The sequence below is a fragment of the Cetorhinus maximus genome, chromosome 16 (assembly GCF_964194155.1).
Source record: "Cetorhinus maximus chromosome 16, sCetMax3.hap1.1, whole genome shotgun sequence".
Lineage (NCBI taxonomy): Eukaryota > Metazoa > Chordata > Chondrichthyes > Lamniformes > Cetorhinidae > Cetorhinus > Cetorhinus maximus.
The window spans coordinates 76,267,962-76,286,383 of record NC_135894.1 but is presented as its reverse complement, the minus strand read 5'-3'; the positions used below and the strand labels follow the sequence as shown (position 1 = coordinate 76,286,383).

The following is an 18,422-nucleotide window of genomic DNA, read 5'->3' as shown; positions in this document are numbered from 1 at the left end:
GCTTGTGTTGCCTGCCCTGTGCCAGGGTGAAGGACATCTGGCTGGATACAAACTTAGAGTGGGAAGGGGAGGATCCAGTTGTCATGGTCCACATTGGAACCAATGACAGATAGAACTGGGAATGATGTCCTGCTGAGAGAATTCAAGGAGTTGTGGTCAAAATTAAAATGCAGAACCTCAAAGAAAGTAATCTCTGGATTGTTATCTGAGCCATGAGCCTGTTGGCATAAGGTCAAGCAGATTGGAGAATTAAACTGAGTGGTGTGGGAAGAAGAGTTTTGATTCATGAGGCACTGGCACCATTTCAAGAGAGAGGAAGCTATTCCATTGGGATGGGATCAGTGCCCTGTTGAATTGTAAAACCAGGTCTGTGGATCAGGCATTAAACTAAAAGGAGGGTAGGAATGGTTCAGATGAAGGAAAATTTAGAAATCTAAAGAGAAAAGTCCAGGCATCAGAACAGTATAGCGATTTAGGTAAAGAGAAGCAGAGTGGAACAGGAAGGGACAGAGGTTAATGATAACAGTGCATCAGCGAATACGGGCCTTGCAAATAATAGTGAAGAAATAAAATTAAAGATTCTGTATCTGAATGTGTGAAGCATTCGCAATAAGATAGATGAACTAGTGGCACAAATAGGGATAAATTGTTTTGATCCATTGCAGAGACATGGGCTGGGGTTTTCCGTCAGGTGTGTTCGGTGGCATGAGCGGGACAATATGGTAAGAAGGCCAAAAATCGGTTTCACGATGTGAAACCAGTTTGCAATCGTCCACTCTGCTCACCGATGGCGGGCTGCGTTCCCTGCCATCAGACGTTGGGAACCTCACTGTAATACATCAGCATATCATTATAAAGCCAGCCCACCAGACTCATGCCCCCACCGCTGGATTGTCCACCCATGTTGGCTGGAAAACATGCTGATGTATTTCACAACAGTATCTATAAGTTGTGCACTTGGTGGCTTGCATTTCGCTCGGGATTTTAAGGTTTGTTTGCCTATCTTGCTTCGCTCAGCACTTGCAGTCATCAGCGCCAATACAGCACCATATCACTTTTACGGGGGCTCATGGGTAGGTCGCTACACACTAGATCAGCCATATATGGGTTACTTTTCAACGGCTGCAGGGTAAGGTCTTGCTTGGGGAAGAGGGAGAAGTGGTCTCAGGCAAGGAAAGTGGCTGCAGATGAGAGCTGTAATGGGAAGGAGGGTATCGTACATGCGTGGGGGCATATGTTCTGTGCAAATGGCCTCAAGATGGTGAGGCTGAGGAGGCAGTGTCTCCAGAGGAGATGAGGCCAGGTGGGCATGTGAGAGTATGTGTGAGAATGGGCGGTGATGTCCCTTGAACTGGCAATATGTGATGGGCTTGAGTGTGTGTGAGTTTAGAGTGATAAGATTGTTGCTATACCCTGGCTGCACAGATGAGATCATTCATCCTCTATCCTCATTGGATAGCCAACCTTTTCTGTGCCACATTGGCACTGATTACCACTGCTATCACCTACCAAGCCTGGAACTGCCTATCTACCTTCGCTAGGGAAACTGGAGATGGGGATGGGCAATAAATGTTGGCCTTGCTAGCAATGCTCACTTCCCATGAATAAATTAAAAAAAAAATGTCAAGTGCGCTACAGGCAGAATAACCTCCAGATACGATTGTAAATGATTTGTGATTTACAGTATATTTTCTGCTTTTCTTCCCCAATATCCAAATAAGGAATTTTAAAAGCTGTCATCTACTTGGAATAACCCAAAATAAATATTAATAGTCCACTACTGTGACAATTGGAATGCTGAGGTATCTAATTCAAGGTTTACTGTTCTCACTGGCAAGAGAATCAGTAACCAGAGGACAATGATTTTGTGATATTGGCAAAATAACCAGTGCTGACACGAGGCAAGACATCTTTCTGCAGCCTAATAGAGTGGTGTAACTGATATTTATGATTTTTTCAAAATTCAGGAGGCTGTCTTGCTGACAAACATACACATGGATGGCAAGATAGAAGTGAAACAAGTTGGAGTGTCAAAATTATTTCTGAGCAGAAGTGAAACTGGGGAGTGGTTATTTGAGCTTTGAAACAGAACCTTGTTTAACCAGAGAGAATCTGAACTCCCTACATGACGACCTTCTGCAAAATGTATTTGGGGGTTTATGCTTCAGAGGTTGGTATCAACAGCACACTTCAGGACAAGCTGGTTTCTTCAGCAGCTAATCTCTGTTCTAAGAGGATAAGGTCATAAAATACAAATAATTGATAAAATTTTTAACATTCTGACCTCCTGGCTTTGGAATAGTTACGAGCCCTTTTTAAAAGAAAGGAATCCCCACGATGCCAACAGAAATAATGGAAGGACAAGATTTCACTTTTGAAGACATTTAAGAAACAAAAATCATCATAGATGAAACATTAATTAACAGGAAACTGATACCTCAATCTCAACTCACATTAACTAACTATTGCAACTGAAATGTGCCTTATGAAACTTTATGCTATGCTAGGCAGATAGGTAGCATTAAAGGGACAGTTTCAAAGTCACTCCTAGCTCTCCAGCAAAGGGTCACCACTCCGCACTACACCAGGTCAAAACTTTTAACACTTCCTTTGACAATTGCTCCACTCCGCCTGACTCTTCCAGATCCGATTATCACCAATTAGGCACACCTCAATGAAACCCTTATCCTTCAGAGATCAACAGTCCTGACAATCCAGATCTTCAGAGATTATTGCATCCAACTCCTTTAAACAGTTTAGTTGACCCTAATGAAAGTGTTTTTCCCCATATAGAGTTTTACTTCTGCTCCCCATCATTTCCAATAGAACAGAGAAGACCTGTCCCTGGGGGAGCTCCAATTCTCTCCCCCGCTTCTCAGCGACAGATTTTCTTTTGTGAGCTTGTCAAAGGTGCTATGAACTGCAACATGACACCTCAATGGTGTCTGAATTCCAATCCCTTCTCAACTCTCATCCCTGACATGAAGTCATATAGACACTTCTCCAAACAGAGGTGCTTACCGGGATTTCCAATTACAGCCTTTCCAGAATTCTCTTTCACTTTGGATTTAAAGGGATGTTTCAAAACATAAGTGTCTCACAAATTTCAGTATTCATGACAGAATGATGGGAAAGATGATAATTTGCTAAAACTAAAAGTCTACATAATCCCATTATTGTGGGGCTGCTGAATTAGCACCTGCAGCATCTTAAACCACGTGTCATAACGAGTAATGTGTTTCCAAGGATTTTCACAGGGAAATTGATCCAATATGTTAACTCTCCACAGGTGCAGTCTGACCTGCTGAGTGTTTCCTGCATTTTCAATTTTTATTCGAGTCAACATATTGAATGGATATGCTAAGCTAGGCTTCCTGACTCATCTCCCCCAGAGGGAAGGGGACATGTATCTCCCAGAGTCCACACGGAGGAGTTCTAGGCAGAACCTCTGCTAAATTCTGGGGCTGGTTCCATTGGGGCACGATAATTCCACCCAGTGGCGCCTCAGAGCTCAAGGAGGTCTATGGAAGAAATTCAGTCAAGCAGAGCACAGACCCCAGCTCAAAAAACAATAAAAATATAGTTTAAAGCAAAAATGTGTAGCTTTTTACTTACAGGCAACTCAGTAAGATCTCCCACAGAAAATGTCCGTCTACTCCCACATTCACCTCCATACCACCAAACTACAACCACTCTTCAACAGTAATCAGGCAGTTAACCCTCCCACATGTAAACTTACAAGGCAGAAAACATGGTTGGAGTAAGCAGAAGCCCTGCCCTGGTGGAGATGCATCCAAGCGGTGGTAGGCAGAAAAGCCTAGGTCACTTTGTTCAGTTCAATACCCATTTATTAATTTTGATACATACCATGGCAATATTTCAGCTTTTATACTACTGTAATTTTTTTCTCTAATCCCAAGTACTAATACCACATTCTGTGATGGGAGGCTGGGGAGAGGGGTTGGTGGTCACAGAAGCCTGTGGACATTTGACAATAACCTGATGAACTGCTGGGAAGACAAACATGGACACTCATTTTCTGCGTCAGTGCTTAAACAAATGCTTAAGAAACCATAGCAAATAGAATAGTGGATTTTCTTAGTGGGATTAAATTTGATATCACAAAGATGAAAGTAGAGCAAGTAGATTTATTTATTCTTGTCCTAGGACAATGCTAATAATTCTCATGTGACACTGATGATAACTAACTTTGACGTTCAAATTTACCTTCTCTGGCATTAGGATGGGTTCAAAGCAGAAATCAAATTTGGGATTATTTCAAACATTTGTCCATGTAATATTTTGGGAATGTCAAGATTTGTGAATATGTATACTACCCTGCACCACCCTGACCCCTAGCTCAAGTATTTCTCAAAAAAAGGTAGGAAAAGCTGTTCCCAAATATTCTTTTTGCCTGAACTGATGGATAAAGGATACTGGAACTGGATCTAATTTACAGTAAATGCACAGAAGCAGTCATTAGATAGATTGTTGCATCAGCAGAAGACATGGCAAGAACAAGAGATTACATTGTGATGCAGTATACTTCTCTCAAAGTTAACCAAGATATACTGGTTCATTTTGGCATCCATTTAATGGTTATGGAAATGAAAAACAATAATGAACTTTGCAAGGTTGAAGTTTCATAGATCTTTTCTGTACATTGGGAACCCATTTTTTTTATATACCCGATTGTTTGTCTATTTTCTTCCTAAAAACATTGGCACCTTGCTGGCTGATGGCTCCACACTTTTTTTATTTGTTCATGGGATGTGGATGTGGATTTACTGCCCATCCCTAATTGCCCTTGTTCAGAGGGCATTTGAGAGACAACCATATTGCTGTGGGTCTGGAGTCACATGTAGGCCAGAACAGGCAAGGATGGTAGATTTTCTTCACTAAAGGACATTAGTGAACCCAAATGGGTTTTTACGACAATCAGCAATGATTCAAACTATTCATTGTCCACATGGTCATCAGACTTTTAATTCCAGATTTTTATTGAATTCAAATCCGTGGTCCCGGTCCCCAGAGCATTACCCTGAGTCTCTGAATTATCAATTCGGAAGCAATACCACTATGCCACCACCTGCTAAACACCCACTGGTGCTTTGCTCAAATGGTTATTATTCATAGTGAGACTTGAGGGAATGAGTGTCAGCAAACTATTCATTGTCCACATATGTGGAATTCCAGAAATATATGCAGTAAATCCACATCCACATCTACATCCCATGAACAAATACAGGAACTTTGGCCAGTTTTGCTCTTCTGGTGCTTCAGCTGAAAACAGCTAACTTAGCATGATTCAAACATCTCAGTTATTCAGTAAACTTACTGAGCTATCAAAGTCTTTCCTCTACTTTTATATGACGTAGAAAACTGTCTTAACTAGTCAGGTCCTACAAAACCAGGTTCAAGCAGCAACTTTCCTTGGGGAACTTTGCTTTCTCCCTCCTTTAGAAACCTAGGATTCAAATTCAGCATTTGAAATGTACGGTGCTGTAACTATAGAATCAGAGACAACCAAGGTACTGATTCATCACAGATCATAAATTCAGTTTTCATTCAACACATTATAGAGTTCATTCAAAGTCTCACTCAGACAAAAAAAAAACTAAAGAGGATCAAATCGGTTTTATTAAAAATACAGACTCTATCAATAACAAAAGGATGTTTATAACTGGCATGCAGGAAGGATGAAGCCAGTGCACATGTAACCCTTGACACTAAACAATATTGACAGGGAAGAAGAATAACCACGCCATTCAATTGGAACAGGTTGAAGTCACAAACTCAAAGTTTCTTCTGGAGATCTCATGTTAAATCAATGCAAAATACATTTAGTGTAAATACTGTAGTAATCAGTTTTTAATACTCTGAAATGGCAATAGATTGTAAACCAGAAATTCCTGACATTACCCTTTTAACATGTAAAATGCTGGGTTATATTACACTGCACACAGTTTTAAGTGACAGACAAACAATTGCTAAAATTAAGATTAAATTCTCCCAGTTTATTTACAGCTGCGTTTTATAAACAGCAGTAAGTGGCATACAGTAACACCAAAAATTTGTTTACATTAATTTACTGAAAATTATATTACTGAAGTAGGCACAAAGTAGAGGTTGCAACAGAAATTTCATAGGGGAACAGAACTTCAGAGAAAGCATGAATTGAATACCGCCCTCTGCTAAAAGCCTGGTGAAAATAATATTAGTCCCTTTGTATTGTATTAAAAGATTTTTTTCAAATTAAGGTGCTTAAACAAAAACATCCAAGGTAAAGTCTGTTACTTCTATACAGTGATTATTAAATCTAAGGGGAAAATGTTAGCCATTAAGGAAATTTCATATCAAACTATTTGGAAAAAAACAAATACCTGTATCAACAATTATAAATTAAGAATATTCAAATAGACCAAACACTTTGCCTTCAACACAAGCCTACCTTTTAGGGGCTTAGTTCTCAAAGAGAGTTCAAATTCTCCGATAATTTGCAGTTTGCTGTGTACCAAGTAACAGAATTTAATGCAACACCCACAAATCTGGATCAGTTTTGAGTCAAGCCCAGATGTTCCTGCTAGAAACAGAATTTCTGGTAGGTTAATCATCCCAAGTGAAATATCCACCATCTTGTGTGTTCTCAGTCTCCTTAGCTTTTGAAGGCAACAGCTTGCGTTTTCTATTTATCAGCTTTCTAGTGCATCAAGGACTTTCATGATCTGCTGCTTTATGGCTTTAGTGGCATCTCCTGCATTTGGTATCAAATACCTGCAGAAAAATATTTAAAATAATTCATGTAAGTGACAATTCACCATCAACAAGCAACTCAAGTCATTCAGAAATTAGAGGGAGTGCCATTTATAACGTCATGTTTGAAATTCAGACTAATGACCAATTTTCTTTTCCTTACTTTTGCAGCATATGCTGGCACATGTATATTAAAACTAGAATTATCTCAGCGTTTATTGGTGAAAGGATACATGCAAAAGGTGAAACAGAGCCCTTTTCCTCTAGTGTTCATCTATAAAATCTATCCCCATCTATAATCCATCAGATAATAAAATTAGCTAAACTCATCCTGATGCTACCATCTTCACCATATGGTGCTGGTAACCACAAAATAAATACAAGATCATAAGAGGGTGGCGGAAATGATTTTTAAAAATTTGATTGAATCTGCTGTGTCAGTAGGGAAGAATCAAAAGGGTGGACGCCACTTTAAGGAAAGAGTTGGTCTATAAAAAGTCTCAAATTATCACCATTTGTTTGAAAGATAATACCAGCATTCTATTTACTGACACCTGAGAGAATTAGAAAGCTAGGGGAGGAATGACATTTTAGGAAGCAATCACCAACCAAATTGAATGTTTGCTGATATTGGACAATACCATTGCAAAAGATAAGTTAGCTACTAGTCATATGTGGATAATTGGGAATCCAGATGTAGCTAATTGCATTTCTGATCAGTAAATAAAAAATGAGTAGTGGACACAGTAATTGGGCATGTGTTATCAATGCTCAGATTCACATGGCATACTATTTTATCAGTGATGCGACAAAGGCAAGATGAAAAGCAGAGTGTGCAAGTTTTTTGATCGCTGTGAATGCTTTATGTCCTTATTTATGGAATGGTGGTAGAAGTTTGTTATGTAAATATACACGTGAGGTACATTTACCCATGCATAAATGTAATTAAAGTGTTTCTACTAAAATTAATGCAGTTAAAACAATGTTGCCATAGCCACACCTGTGTTTAAGTCACCAATTTCTATTGGGCAATACGGTCTTAGAAAGTTACAAACTATTGGTACCAGATCTGGAACTTCCAGCTCCACCCAATTCTATCGGACCTGAACCCTCTCTATTATTGCTTTGCTGTGTCGGAGTAGTTTCAATAACTCTCGGAAGCTGTTAGTTGCAAGCACTAACTTTATTGTAACACATTTATAGTTATGAGAATACTCCCTTACACTATCTTCTTTCCATGCTGCTTTTCCTCTAGACTCTCCCAGATCATGAGTATATGTCACTTCCTTCTATGACATCACAGTTAACTCTTTATGAGACTTAAGTCTAACATACTCCATTATACTACATCTCCACCCCAAGTCTTTGTGCAGTCTTCATTGTTCTCTGATGCTCCTGGAAACCCAATGCTCCTAGTTATTTTGAACATTTCAGTGTCTTGTAGTCTCAGAGGAAATGTAGTTTTTTTTTTGCTCTCTTTTCTTTCTCCTTCCTCTTGTTATTTTGAGATTCTCACCTCTTATACTGACAAGCATTGTGGTGCTTTCACTTGTCTTATCATACCTCATTCTTCTCTTGTTTGGGGAACAAGGTATTCTCATTCTGTTGTTGGTCCTCTGGATGCTGTTGAACAGAATTTGAACTAGGTGTTTCAGGATCACCTGCTTCAGTGTCTTCTTTCATTTCTGATGATTGCAGCCTCTCTGGTGTCTGATTTTCACTGTTGCTCAATGACAAAGCTGTTCTCTTTTTACTGTGCCATGTTCTGTCTGGACAATGTGAGATCGCAGGTGTGGTGATTTCTCCACTATTTCCCCAAATCTCAATTGATCTCTGATTCAAACCTGTTTTTCCTGTCAAAGATCTGACATTGTTCTTGCTCTGTGATGACTATCATAGTGTTTCATCTGTTTACTATGGTCAGTTTCCTCTCTTTCTTGTACTTTCTCCAAGTCTGTGTCTTTGATCTGTGGCATCAATGTATACGGACGAGTAGGAATCTGTGTCTGCAACCTTCTTCCCATGAGTAACTCACATGGAGCCAATCCATTCCCATTCCCCAAGGGTTATTATGACACAGCCAATGGTAAAGGCTGCGTTGTTCAAATCCCTGAGGGAAACTTGAAGCAACTGTCATAACCCATTTTTACAATTTGTATATTTTGAGATGCAGGCTTTGAATTCAGTAGTAATAAGACCACTGAGTCTCAAGAGATTTTTTTATAAAATTAAATTAAACATTTATTAATACAAGAAAAATTGTAAGCACATACACATATGTCTACAAAATTACTACTATAATAACTACAAAAATCCCCTACTTAATATCTCAATTACACCCCCGTTAAGGCAACAGTAAATCTCAGATTTAAAGAGACGCCTGGTAAAGCACAACCTGGACAGTCAAATTCAAAATGAGTTTCTTTTAGCTCTGGGTCCTTGCAGACAGCAGCTTGAGGCTTCCCACACTTGCTGGATCTTAAAAATGCCTCTGCCTTACACACAATCTCCTTTCTCCTTTATACATATCTTTCTGTTTGAATGTAAACTTTCCATTGTATCACTAGGCTTTTAATTGTACCTCTTCTAACAACAGCATCCTTTGATTCCACCAATTTTATTAGTAAGCTGAAAAACAATAAACACATTGTTTGGTGTCTTCTAGCTAGGTGCAAGATCTCACCCATGCTTTTGATGGTTTCTTTAAAAATGCAAATTGCCCCCTTGACACCTATGTTTCTAAACTTCCCCATGTTTATCTAATAATCATTTCAAACTTACTTCTTTCTATACATCAAAGCCTCTAGACCAGCTGGCTTTAATCCAATTAAGACACATACATAGACACAGACACTACTAAGCTCTATTTAAAAAAATAATTTTCCAACAACATTATAGACATTAATATCTCTTCATGACAGGGTGAAGAGTGCTAGTTGAAAATTCTCATTCTTTTTCATCAATGCCTTTACAGTTCTGACACTTGTCTCAGCTTCTCTATTAGCTTGAGGAAACCTCAGTGAATTTGTTGTGACCAAATCCAAATAATTCTGCAAACTCTTGAAACTCTATGTTCACGAATTGTGTACTGTTATCTGATATCACAATATCAGAAATCCCAAAGGCTGCAAAAAGCTCTTTCAATGACGTTATCACTGCCTCTGATGTGTGACGATGTAACTGTTTCACTTCAATGCACCTTGAATAGTAATCTACTACTATGAACATTTTCCCTTTATGTTCAAATAAATCCATTCCTAGGTGTCCCCATGGCCTTGTAGGAAAAGAAGATGACATTCATGGTTCTTTTGATTCCTGTCTGTGAATTGTACATGTTATACATCTGGATAAAATTTCTTCCAAACAGACCTGGCCACGAATACAGTGCTCTGGCTCTGCACTTAGTAATACCTAAATGACCTTGATGTAGATGTTGTAAGATCTCAAGTCTCAATGCTCTTGGAATTACTACTCTATCATTGTATACCAGTAAATCATTGATCACTGTCAGGTGTGTTCACTGCTCCGAATATGGGCTCAAGATAGGACTTTGTGGTACACATGTTCACCATCCTCGGATGCAAAATTCCCTGATCTGCCATCATGGACTGAAGCAGTCCATGTCCAAATGCAGCAAGACCTGGACAATATCCAGGCTTGGGCTGACAAGTGGCAAGTAACATTCACGCCATACTAGTGCCAGGTAATGACCATCTCCAACAAGAGAGAATCTAACCATTGCCCCTTGACACTCAGTGGCATTACCATTGCTGATTCCCCCCACTATCAACATCCTGGGGGTTACCATTGACCAGAAACTGACCTGGACTAGCATATAAATATTGTGGCTACAAGAGCAGCTCAGGGGCTAGGAATCCTACGGCGAGTAACTCACCTTCTGACTCCCCAAAGTCTGTCCACCATCTTAAAGGCACAAGATAGGAGTGTGATGGAATACTCTGCACTTGCCTGGATGAGTGCAGCACCAACAACACTCAAGAAACTTGACACTATCCAGGACAAAGCCGCCCACTTGATTGGCACACCATCCATAAACATTCACTCCCTCCACCACCAATGCACAGCGCCAGCAGTATGTACCACCTACAAGATGCACTGCAGGAACCCACCAAAGTTCCTTAGGCAGCACCTTCCAAACCCACGACTGCTACCATCCCGAAGGACAAGGGCAGCAGACAAATGGGAGCACCACCACCTGGAAGTAGCCCTCCAAGCCACTCATCATCCTGCCTTGGAAATATAATCGCCATTCCTTCACTGTGACTGGGTCAAAATCCTGGAACTCCCTCTCTAACAGCACTGTGGGTGTACCTACACCACTTGGATTGCAGTGGTTCAAGAAGGCAGTTCACCACCACCTTCTCAAGGGCAATTGGGGATGGGCAATAAATGCTGGCCTAGCCAGCAATGCCCACATCTCATGAACGAATATAAAAAAAATCCTTCTCTGATTTTTGAGCCTCTTTGGTTTCACTCAAACTTTGTGTAGTTGCCAGTTGACCGTCATTATAGGAAATCCCCTACCTCTTCCACAAAATCAATTTTGTATCTTTCCAGATTCTCTGTTTCAATGTGTGATTATAAACTCGTGCTCTGTTGTTGTCCTTAAACATATACCATATGAGCATTAAAACTCAATCTCAATTAAAGTCTTTGAACTCTTGATGGCATCGCTGCAAGCTTTTTCGGATTAAATAGTGTGACTAATGTTACGATCCCAACTGACATTAATACTGGACAAGTCACATCCTGGAGTGAAACCTGTCTTGATAGATCCTAACTTTGTTTTTTTTTAAAGAAACCATGGAGGAAGGTTACTGAACAAATTCACTGGAGTTTACTGATGAACCTTTAACTAAGAATAAAACATTTATTAAACAAGGAAAAAAATGAACTAAATTGCACCAGAGAAAAAGGTTGGAAAATTTCAATACAAATACAAGAAAACGATTCGAACTCAATATTCCTTTTACACCCGCAAATGGTTTTCTTCCAGCAGATTTCTAAGTATGCACTAGATGCTTCTTCCCCAGCTTATATCTCTCCCCGAGACAACGTGAGTTCCCTAAACTCAGTTCCCAGCAGCCCTGCAGTATTTCTTATCATAGAGCTGAGAACCTCTGTCTTCACATTCTGAACTTCTTTTCTGTCTTTTCGTGTGTGTGTGCACGCACACATGTGCGCCTCTCTCTTTCTCTCTCACTGGACCCCTGTTGCTAGGCCACTGCACAGTTTTTTCTATATTTCTCCCCCCCCCCAAAATCACTAAACTACTAATCCCTTTGTAATCCATCTCTTCCCTTCAAGGGTTGTAAAACCTCATTAAAAATGCAGGTTTGGGGAGGCTATGGCATAGTGGTATTGTCACTGGACTAGTAATCCAGAGACCCAGGGTAATGCTCTGGGGACCCGGGTTTGAATCCCACCACAGAAGATGGTGGAATTTGAATTCAATAAAAATCTGGAATTAAAAGTCTAATGATGACCATGAAACCATTGATGGTTGTTGTAAAATTCCATCTGGTTTACTTTAGGGAAGGAAGTCAATGTGGTTGACTCTTAAATGCCTCTGAACAAGGGCAATTAGGGATGGGCAATAAATGCTGGCCTAGCCAGCGATGCCCACATCCCGTAAATGAATTTTAAAAAATGCATACAAACAAATCCAGAAAACTTGACCATTTTGCTAGGACGCCCTTCAGACTTCCCAGCACCAAGCTCACAAAAAAACTAAATGAAACAGAAACCATGTTCCACCTTTCTTAACACACAAATATAAATTAAACTTAAAGTTATACATTACTCCTAACACTAAAGGTTTATGGTCTGTTGATATCGTAATATGAAGTGACACAGACGTAGTCAGCAAATTTCTCGCATGTCCATGTGCCTGCTAATGCTTCCTTTTTAATTATTGTGCATCTCTTTTCCTATCTGTTAATAACTTTGATGTGTAATAGACTGGTCTACGTTTTCCATCTCTTTGTACCATCCTGGTCCACATCTGTTGCTATTATTGTAGGTTAACTCCAGATTGTAAGTGCTAATATGTTTCTGATGGCATCAACCTCACCTGGATTTTTTCAAATGATTTCTATTGTGCTTCTTTCCAACATCATTCATCATCCTGGTGTAACAACTGACGGAGTGGCTCATTGAGCTCTGGTAAGGTTTTTTAAAAGAAATTTTGCCACTTGATTCACCTTTCCCATGAATCTTTGTAACTCTGTGATGTTCCTTGGAGATGGAAATTTCACTTTCATGTCTTGCTCTGCTTGAGTGGATCCATGTATCAACATGACATTCATGTGTCAAACAACTCCCTGTAAGCCCTCCAAAAGATTTGACATTGTTCTTTGAAAGATCTCTGGTGCTTAAGTTATTCCAAACGGTAACCTGTTAAAACCCAATCTTCCAAATGGTGCTATGAAGGTTGAGAGAAGCTTGGACTCCTATTCTCGTGATATTTGCTAGGAACCGCCGTTAGTGTCTAATTTAGAGAATATTGAGCTCTTCCCTAACCTTGCTAAACTCTCATTTACTGATACCATTGGATGGATTTCTCTTTTCACAGTTTTATTGTGTTGTGAGATCAACACATATTCTTATGGAACCGTTTGGCTTTGGAAACGGTACCATCCCTGAGCACCTACTCATCGGATCTTTTACCGGTGAAATGACTCCTTGTTTTACCATTGAGTCGATCTCTTTCCTCATCTTTGGAAGTAAAGGGTGTGGAGCCTTTCTGGGTGTATATAAGCATATTGGTTTTGCTTCTGGGCTGTGTGTTATACGATATATCATTCTCAGCTTGCCCACTCCGATAAACAACTTGGGAATTCTGATCTCAAGTGTCCTGATTGATCTTCATTGTTCTTCATTTCTATTCTATGAATTAGATTCAATTCCATACATGCCTTTCTGCTAAAAAGTGTATAGCTCTGATCTTGAACTACATACAGCGCTTCAGTAATTACTTCTGTGTTTTAAAGTAGTTGCTAGTTCTCCTAGAATCTTCAGTTCTGTTCCTACTGACTCACGCTTTTTGTAGGATGGTTGAAGAACTCTCTTGTTTAATGATGGTTCAGCATCTGAAAGAACTGAAACTGTTCCTCCAGTATCTAATTTAAAGCGTGTCCTGTGATCTTCTAACCAAGATCTCTGCATTCCAATAGTTTCCACTTACTTCTTTAACCTCCCCTAAGAAGGGTATCTCAATTTGTTGTGAATCTTCAACTTCATAGACACTGTTTCCTTTTAAAACATTTTCTTTGAGTGTTCTGCCTGTTTTCCTAATATGACACACTAGCTGAAAATGTCCCATCTTTTTGCACCAATAGCATTGTGCGTCTTTGCCAGGACAATTCCTGCACCCTTCTTTTCCGCACCAGCAACAGCTAGTCTGGAATGCCCCCATTAATTGCTTTCCATGCCGCATGTCTCTCCTTCTCTCTATTTTCCCTTTTTATGTCTGATGAATTCAACTGAATCTGTCACTTTGGGATTTGGGCTGTCTCTCTCTGTACCATGTAAAAATAGAATTTAACTATTCAGTCACTATGTCAGTCGCCTTGATGTGATCCTATACATGGCACATAACCATGCCCTCCACTAGCAAAATGCAAAACAGCCTATTCTCTAGCTTGCTGTGAGCAGCACCACAGATCATCTCTACTGGCGTATCAATATGAAATGAAGCTATATACTTTGTTAGCTCAAGTACTGTGTTCCTTGGTTTGATTAATTGGTTTCTTTTTATACTTTCCTAGCTTTCCAGTTATTATTTTCCCACATTTTGTGTGTGCAAGTTTGATTTTGTCGTCATTCATCCCTTGATCTAACTTTCAATGTGCCATCTACTGGAGAATTCATAAGTTGGGAAAACTCTCAAATGAGGGTAAGCAATTTGAACTAGTTAAGGTCTATGTAAACAAAAAGAATACTTAACATTTTAGCAAAACTGGCTCTTCTACATTAAATAAATATTTCTAGCAAAATAGATGGGCACATTTTTACTTTGCATCGCACTTATTACAGGATTAAGCTCAAGGTGAATTTATAATCTTACCTTTCCACAGCCAAAATCTCCACTGGTGAGGCATTACTGTTTCCAAATTTAAATGTAATCAGCTCTGGGTGCTTTTTCTTGGATGTAATCTTCACCATCGAAGTCAAGGCCTGCCGTGATTGAATATAAGCAAATCCTTTCCGAGATGGCATTTCTCGCAAACAATACATGTGAGTTGCTGTTACCAGAAGGTGACTGAAAAAAAAAAGAAAATTTAGCTGCTCAGCAAGTGTCGACTAATCTGTTTTCATTCCATGGAAATAATGATTTACAACATAGTACAGAGATTTGAAGGATTTGAAGGAAAAAAAGCTTGTGTGTATCGGTAGTCTATTCTGAAACAGGTTGCTTAATATACAATGAGTAAAATGAATGCATAGAATTTTACAGCAGAGAAACAGGCTATTCAGTCCAACAGGCCTACGCTTAATAGAAGACGCCTCAATTCACCACACAAGATCACTGTGATGTTCTTAATGCTAGCCACCAATCATGCTGCATATCTGCATTAATGATATCTTCCAGCCATCCTGGAACCAGGATCTGCAGTGCAACTGATACTGAAATTGAGATTTGGGGAAAGATGAGTGACAGTTTGTCAAATTTCTTGATCAATGTCACGGAATTGTTTCAAAGCCCTTTTTAAAAAAGCTACCCTAGAATGCATAGTGAATAACTTAATAATCATGAGTTTAAACAGATTTTTGTCATGCTGTAGTTAAAGTAGAGTTCAAAAGGCAACAAATCCCTTTTGAATGTAGTCATATTAAACCTCTTGTAAGATACATGTATTTTAATGTAGTTATATGCCATTTTCAAAGTGCCAAAATACAACTGAACTAGTATATTGGCCATTACACACCTTGGAAACATATGTCCCGTCTCCTTCACCTCATTGCATGGAAAGTGGTGTTTAATGTCAGGCTTGTTCACCCACGTCTGAATATTCACCATCTCTTTCCTATCATCATCGGACATGGAAGAACTGTCAATTTCATCTGTTAAAACAAAATGGACAGAAAATCTAACAATGAATGTACCCTGTAAATGAACAGAAATAAAGTACGCAAATAAACATTATATGTCTAAGTTAATAGAGGTCTGCATTTAATTCTATAATACATGAGAGATTTTTGATGCACATTTGCAGATATATGTTAGGTTTTCTTTCAGACATACCCAAATATCTAACAGTAGTACAGTGCAATTGGAACACAGGCCAATGTGCCTGATCTATCAAACAACCAAAATCTTCCAATTTGGTATTTTTCCAGCACTGAGAAGGATCAAAGCTGCTTTTTTTTTTGCTGATTTGCAATGGAGAATATACCAGAAGACCAGTAACTAAACTAAAGCCAGTTTTGTGGAGTTCATCTAAGATAGACTTGAAATGTTACCCTCTTCACCTTACTGGGTTCGCAATTCCAGTTGCACTACTAAGAAAAAGTGAAAGTGGTATTGGAACCTGCTTCTTCTCAACCACTAGAGATGCATAGCCCAAGCAAGAACCTGTACAGTGAATGGACCATGAGCCAAAAGGATTTCATAGTCCTTTGTAATGATTTATTTCTAAACTGGAAGATACAGTTTTAATCATTTTCAACATATGAAAATGAGATGAGCTTTAAGAAATGCCCTTACAGATTAAGCTATTTGCATTTTCTGTGGCTGAGAGGACCCAAGCTCTAAGGCCACCACTTTCTCTCAGTGAAGCAGCTGAGATTGGAAACTTTGCTTTATCTGTAAAGCACCACATTGTGTGGTAATAAGCCATAAAGAGTAGAAGGTGGTAATTTTAAATCCCTGATATGCTTTGAGTTAGTTAATCTCATGTGAAACAACAGTTAGAATGCTACCACTAGTCTCAGTGTTCATGGGTTACGAAGACAAGGAAAAAAGTGTCTGTCTGCAATTTTTGTTCAGTGTGCCCTCACCCTTATTGGAGAAGGAGACAGAAGGTTCATACCCAGGCATAACACTCTCAACAACAGTGTGACAGCACTCATTGTCTTGCTCATACATGTAGAATGGCCACTTGTCTGAGTTACCTGAAGACTGCCATTGCCAATGGAGCTATATCCCAGGTATAGCCAGAATCTTTAGGAGAGGCGAGGGGCAAAAATCACTTTAATCAACAGGTATGAGAGTGGGTGAAGACAAAAGGGTCTGAAATTTTTTTGCGACAGGGAATCAAGTACACATTATAGCGCAAAGCAGCAAAGTTATTGCAGTGTGAGGGGTCGGAGAATTACAGCACTTTTTTATGATCTGTAGTGAAATGCAAATGCTTCTAGGCTACTTCAAACTGAAAAATGACATTGTTACATATAAAGATTTTAAAAACTGACATTTATATAATTTAGCGTAGACTGCTAATCCAATTCTAATGGTTTCTTTATTCCAATTATGTCATTTGTGACTGACGTTTAAAAAAGGTACTAGTTGTGCTGCAAACAGCTTTAACAGTAGGGTTGCTGTAATATGGGTCCAGTGTTATGACCACCGACCACAGCAGATGTTAATTGCTGCGCAAACCAAATCCCAGAGGGAAACTTGGCTTACAGGTCATACCCTTTTTTCTGTATTCTGAAAACGAGAAGAAAACGCACTGATCTCAGCAGCAAGAAGTCTGGTAAACTTCTGGGATTTTAAAAATTAGATGTTAAAGTTTTATTAACAAGAATAAAAGAAAACTTAAGCACACAAGATTACAGTTGCACAGTTAAAATTAGTCTTATAAAACCTTCCCCAAAAAAAGACACTCTCCTTGGTCAGATCCACAAGTAAATGCCTTCCAGGCAACAATCCCTTATAGATGTTTAACTATAAAAATTCAGTAATATTACTAAAGGCAAACTGCTGTAGCTTTAATGACCATATGACCTCAAACTCTTTCCCACTCTGCTGTGGCAATCCAAGACTTTAGAACAAGACTGCTTGTTGCAGCCCAAGACTTTTCTGGCTTGACTGGATGGCTGATTCAAACTGCATCTTCTCCCAACCCTAGAGCTGTTTCCAGGAGATCTTCCTCATACAGCCAATAGCTAACAGCTACAGCCCACAATTGACAGCTACAGCTAACAGCCCAACAGCTCCAGCTACCTTAAGCTTTCCACAATAACTCTAAAACACCTTTCTCCTCCTTTCATCTCAGGTTCCATTTTTCTCCTGGCTCTTTGAAAGTCAGATCTTTCCCAATATAAAATCTTTCATGTTTCTATTTGGTCTCTGCTTTCAGGTCAATAAAATGTAATATACCCTCTTCTGTTTACCTATGGAACTCCTGCAAGATGCAAATATGTTTCTCGCCACCTCTGACTTCCCTTTGATATTCAAACAAACTCTCAACTTATCTAAAAATGCAAATGTTAGATCCAACCAATTCACTTGTACCTCAACCCCTTATATCTTATTACAAATGTGCAAACTTAATACCTCTATCCTTTCATGTTTTAACCCCCCCAGACTGCCTGTTTTCTAGTAACCTTCCGCAGCTTAATTAAACCATTTACACACACACACACACACAGCCTTCTTCACAGAATAACAATATTCCCCAAAAATATTTTTGAAAAAAAAT

At 39.2% G+C, this 18,422-nt stretch overlaps 1 protein-coding gene across 2 annotated transcripts in view; it reads right to left on the bottom strand.

Moving 5' to 3' along the window:
• Nucleotides 1–5,622: 5,622 nt before the first annotated feature.
• tbc1d23 (TBC1 domain family, member 23) overlaps nt 5,623–18,422 on the bottom strand; it is a 74,658-nt gene continuing 61,858 nt past the window's right edge. For both annotated transcript variants that reach the window (XM_078560086.1, XM_078560087.1), the window contains 3 exons: nt 15,705–15,840; nt 14,843–15,037; nt 5,623–6,774 (listed from right to left, as the gene is read on the bottom strand). In XM_078560086.1, the coding sequence (XP_078416212.1) occupies nt 6,693–6,774; nt 14,843–15,037; nt 15,705–15,840 (413 nt within the window). In that variant the 3' untranslated portion in view covers nt 5,623–6,692. The remainder of the gene's footprint in view (nt 6,775–14,842; nt 15,038–15,704; nt 15,841–18,422) is intronic.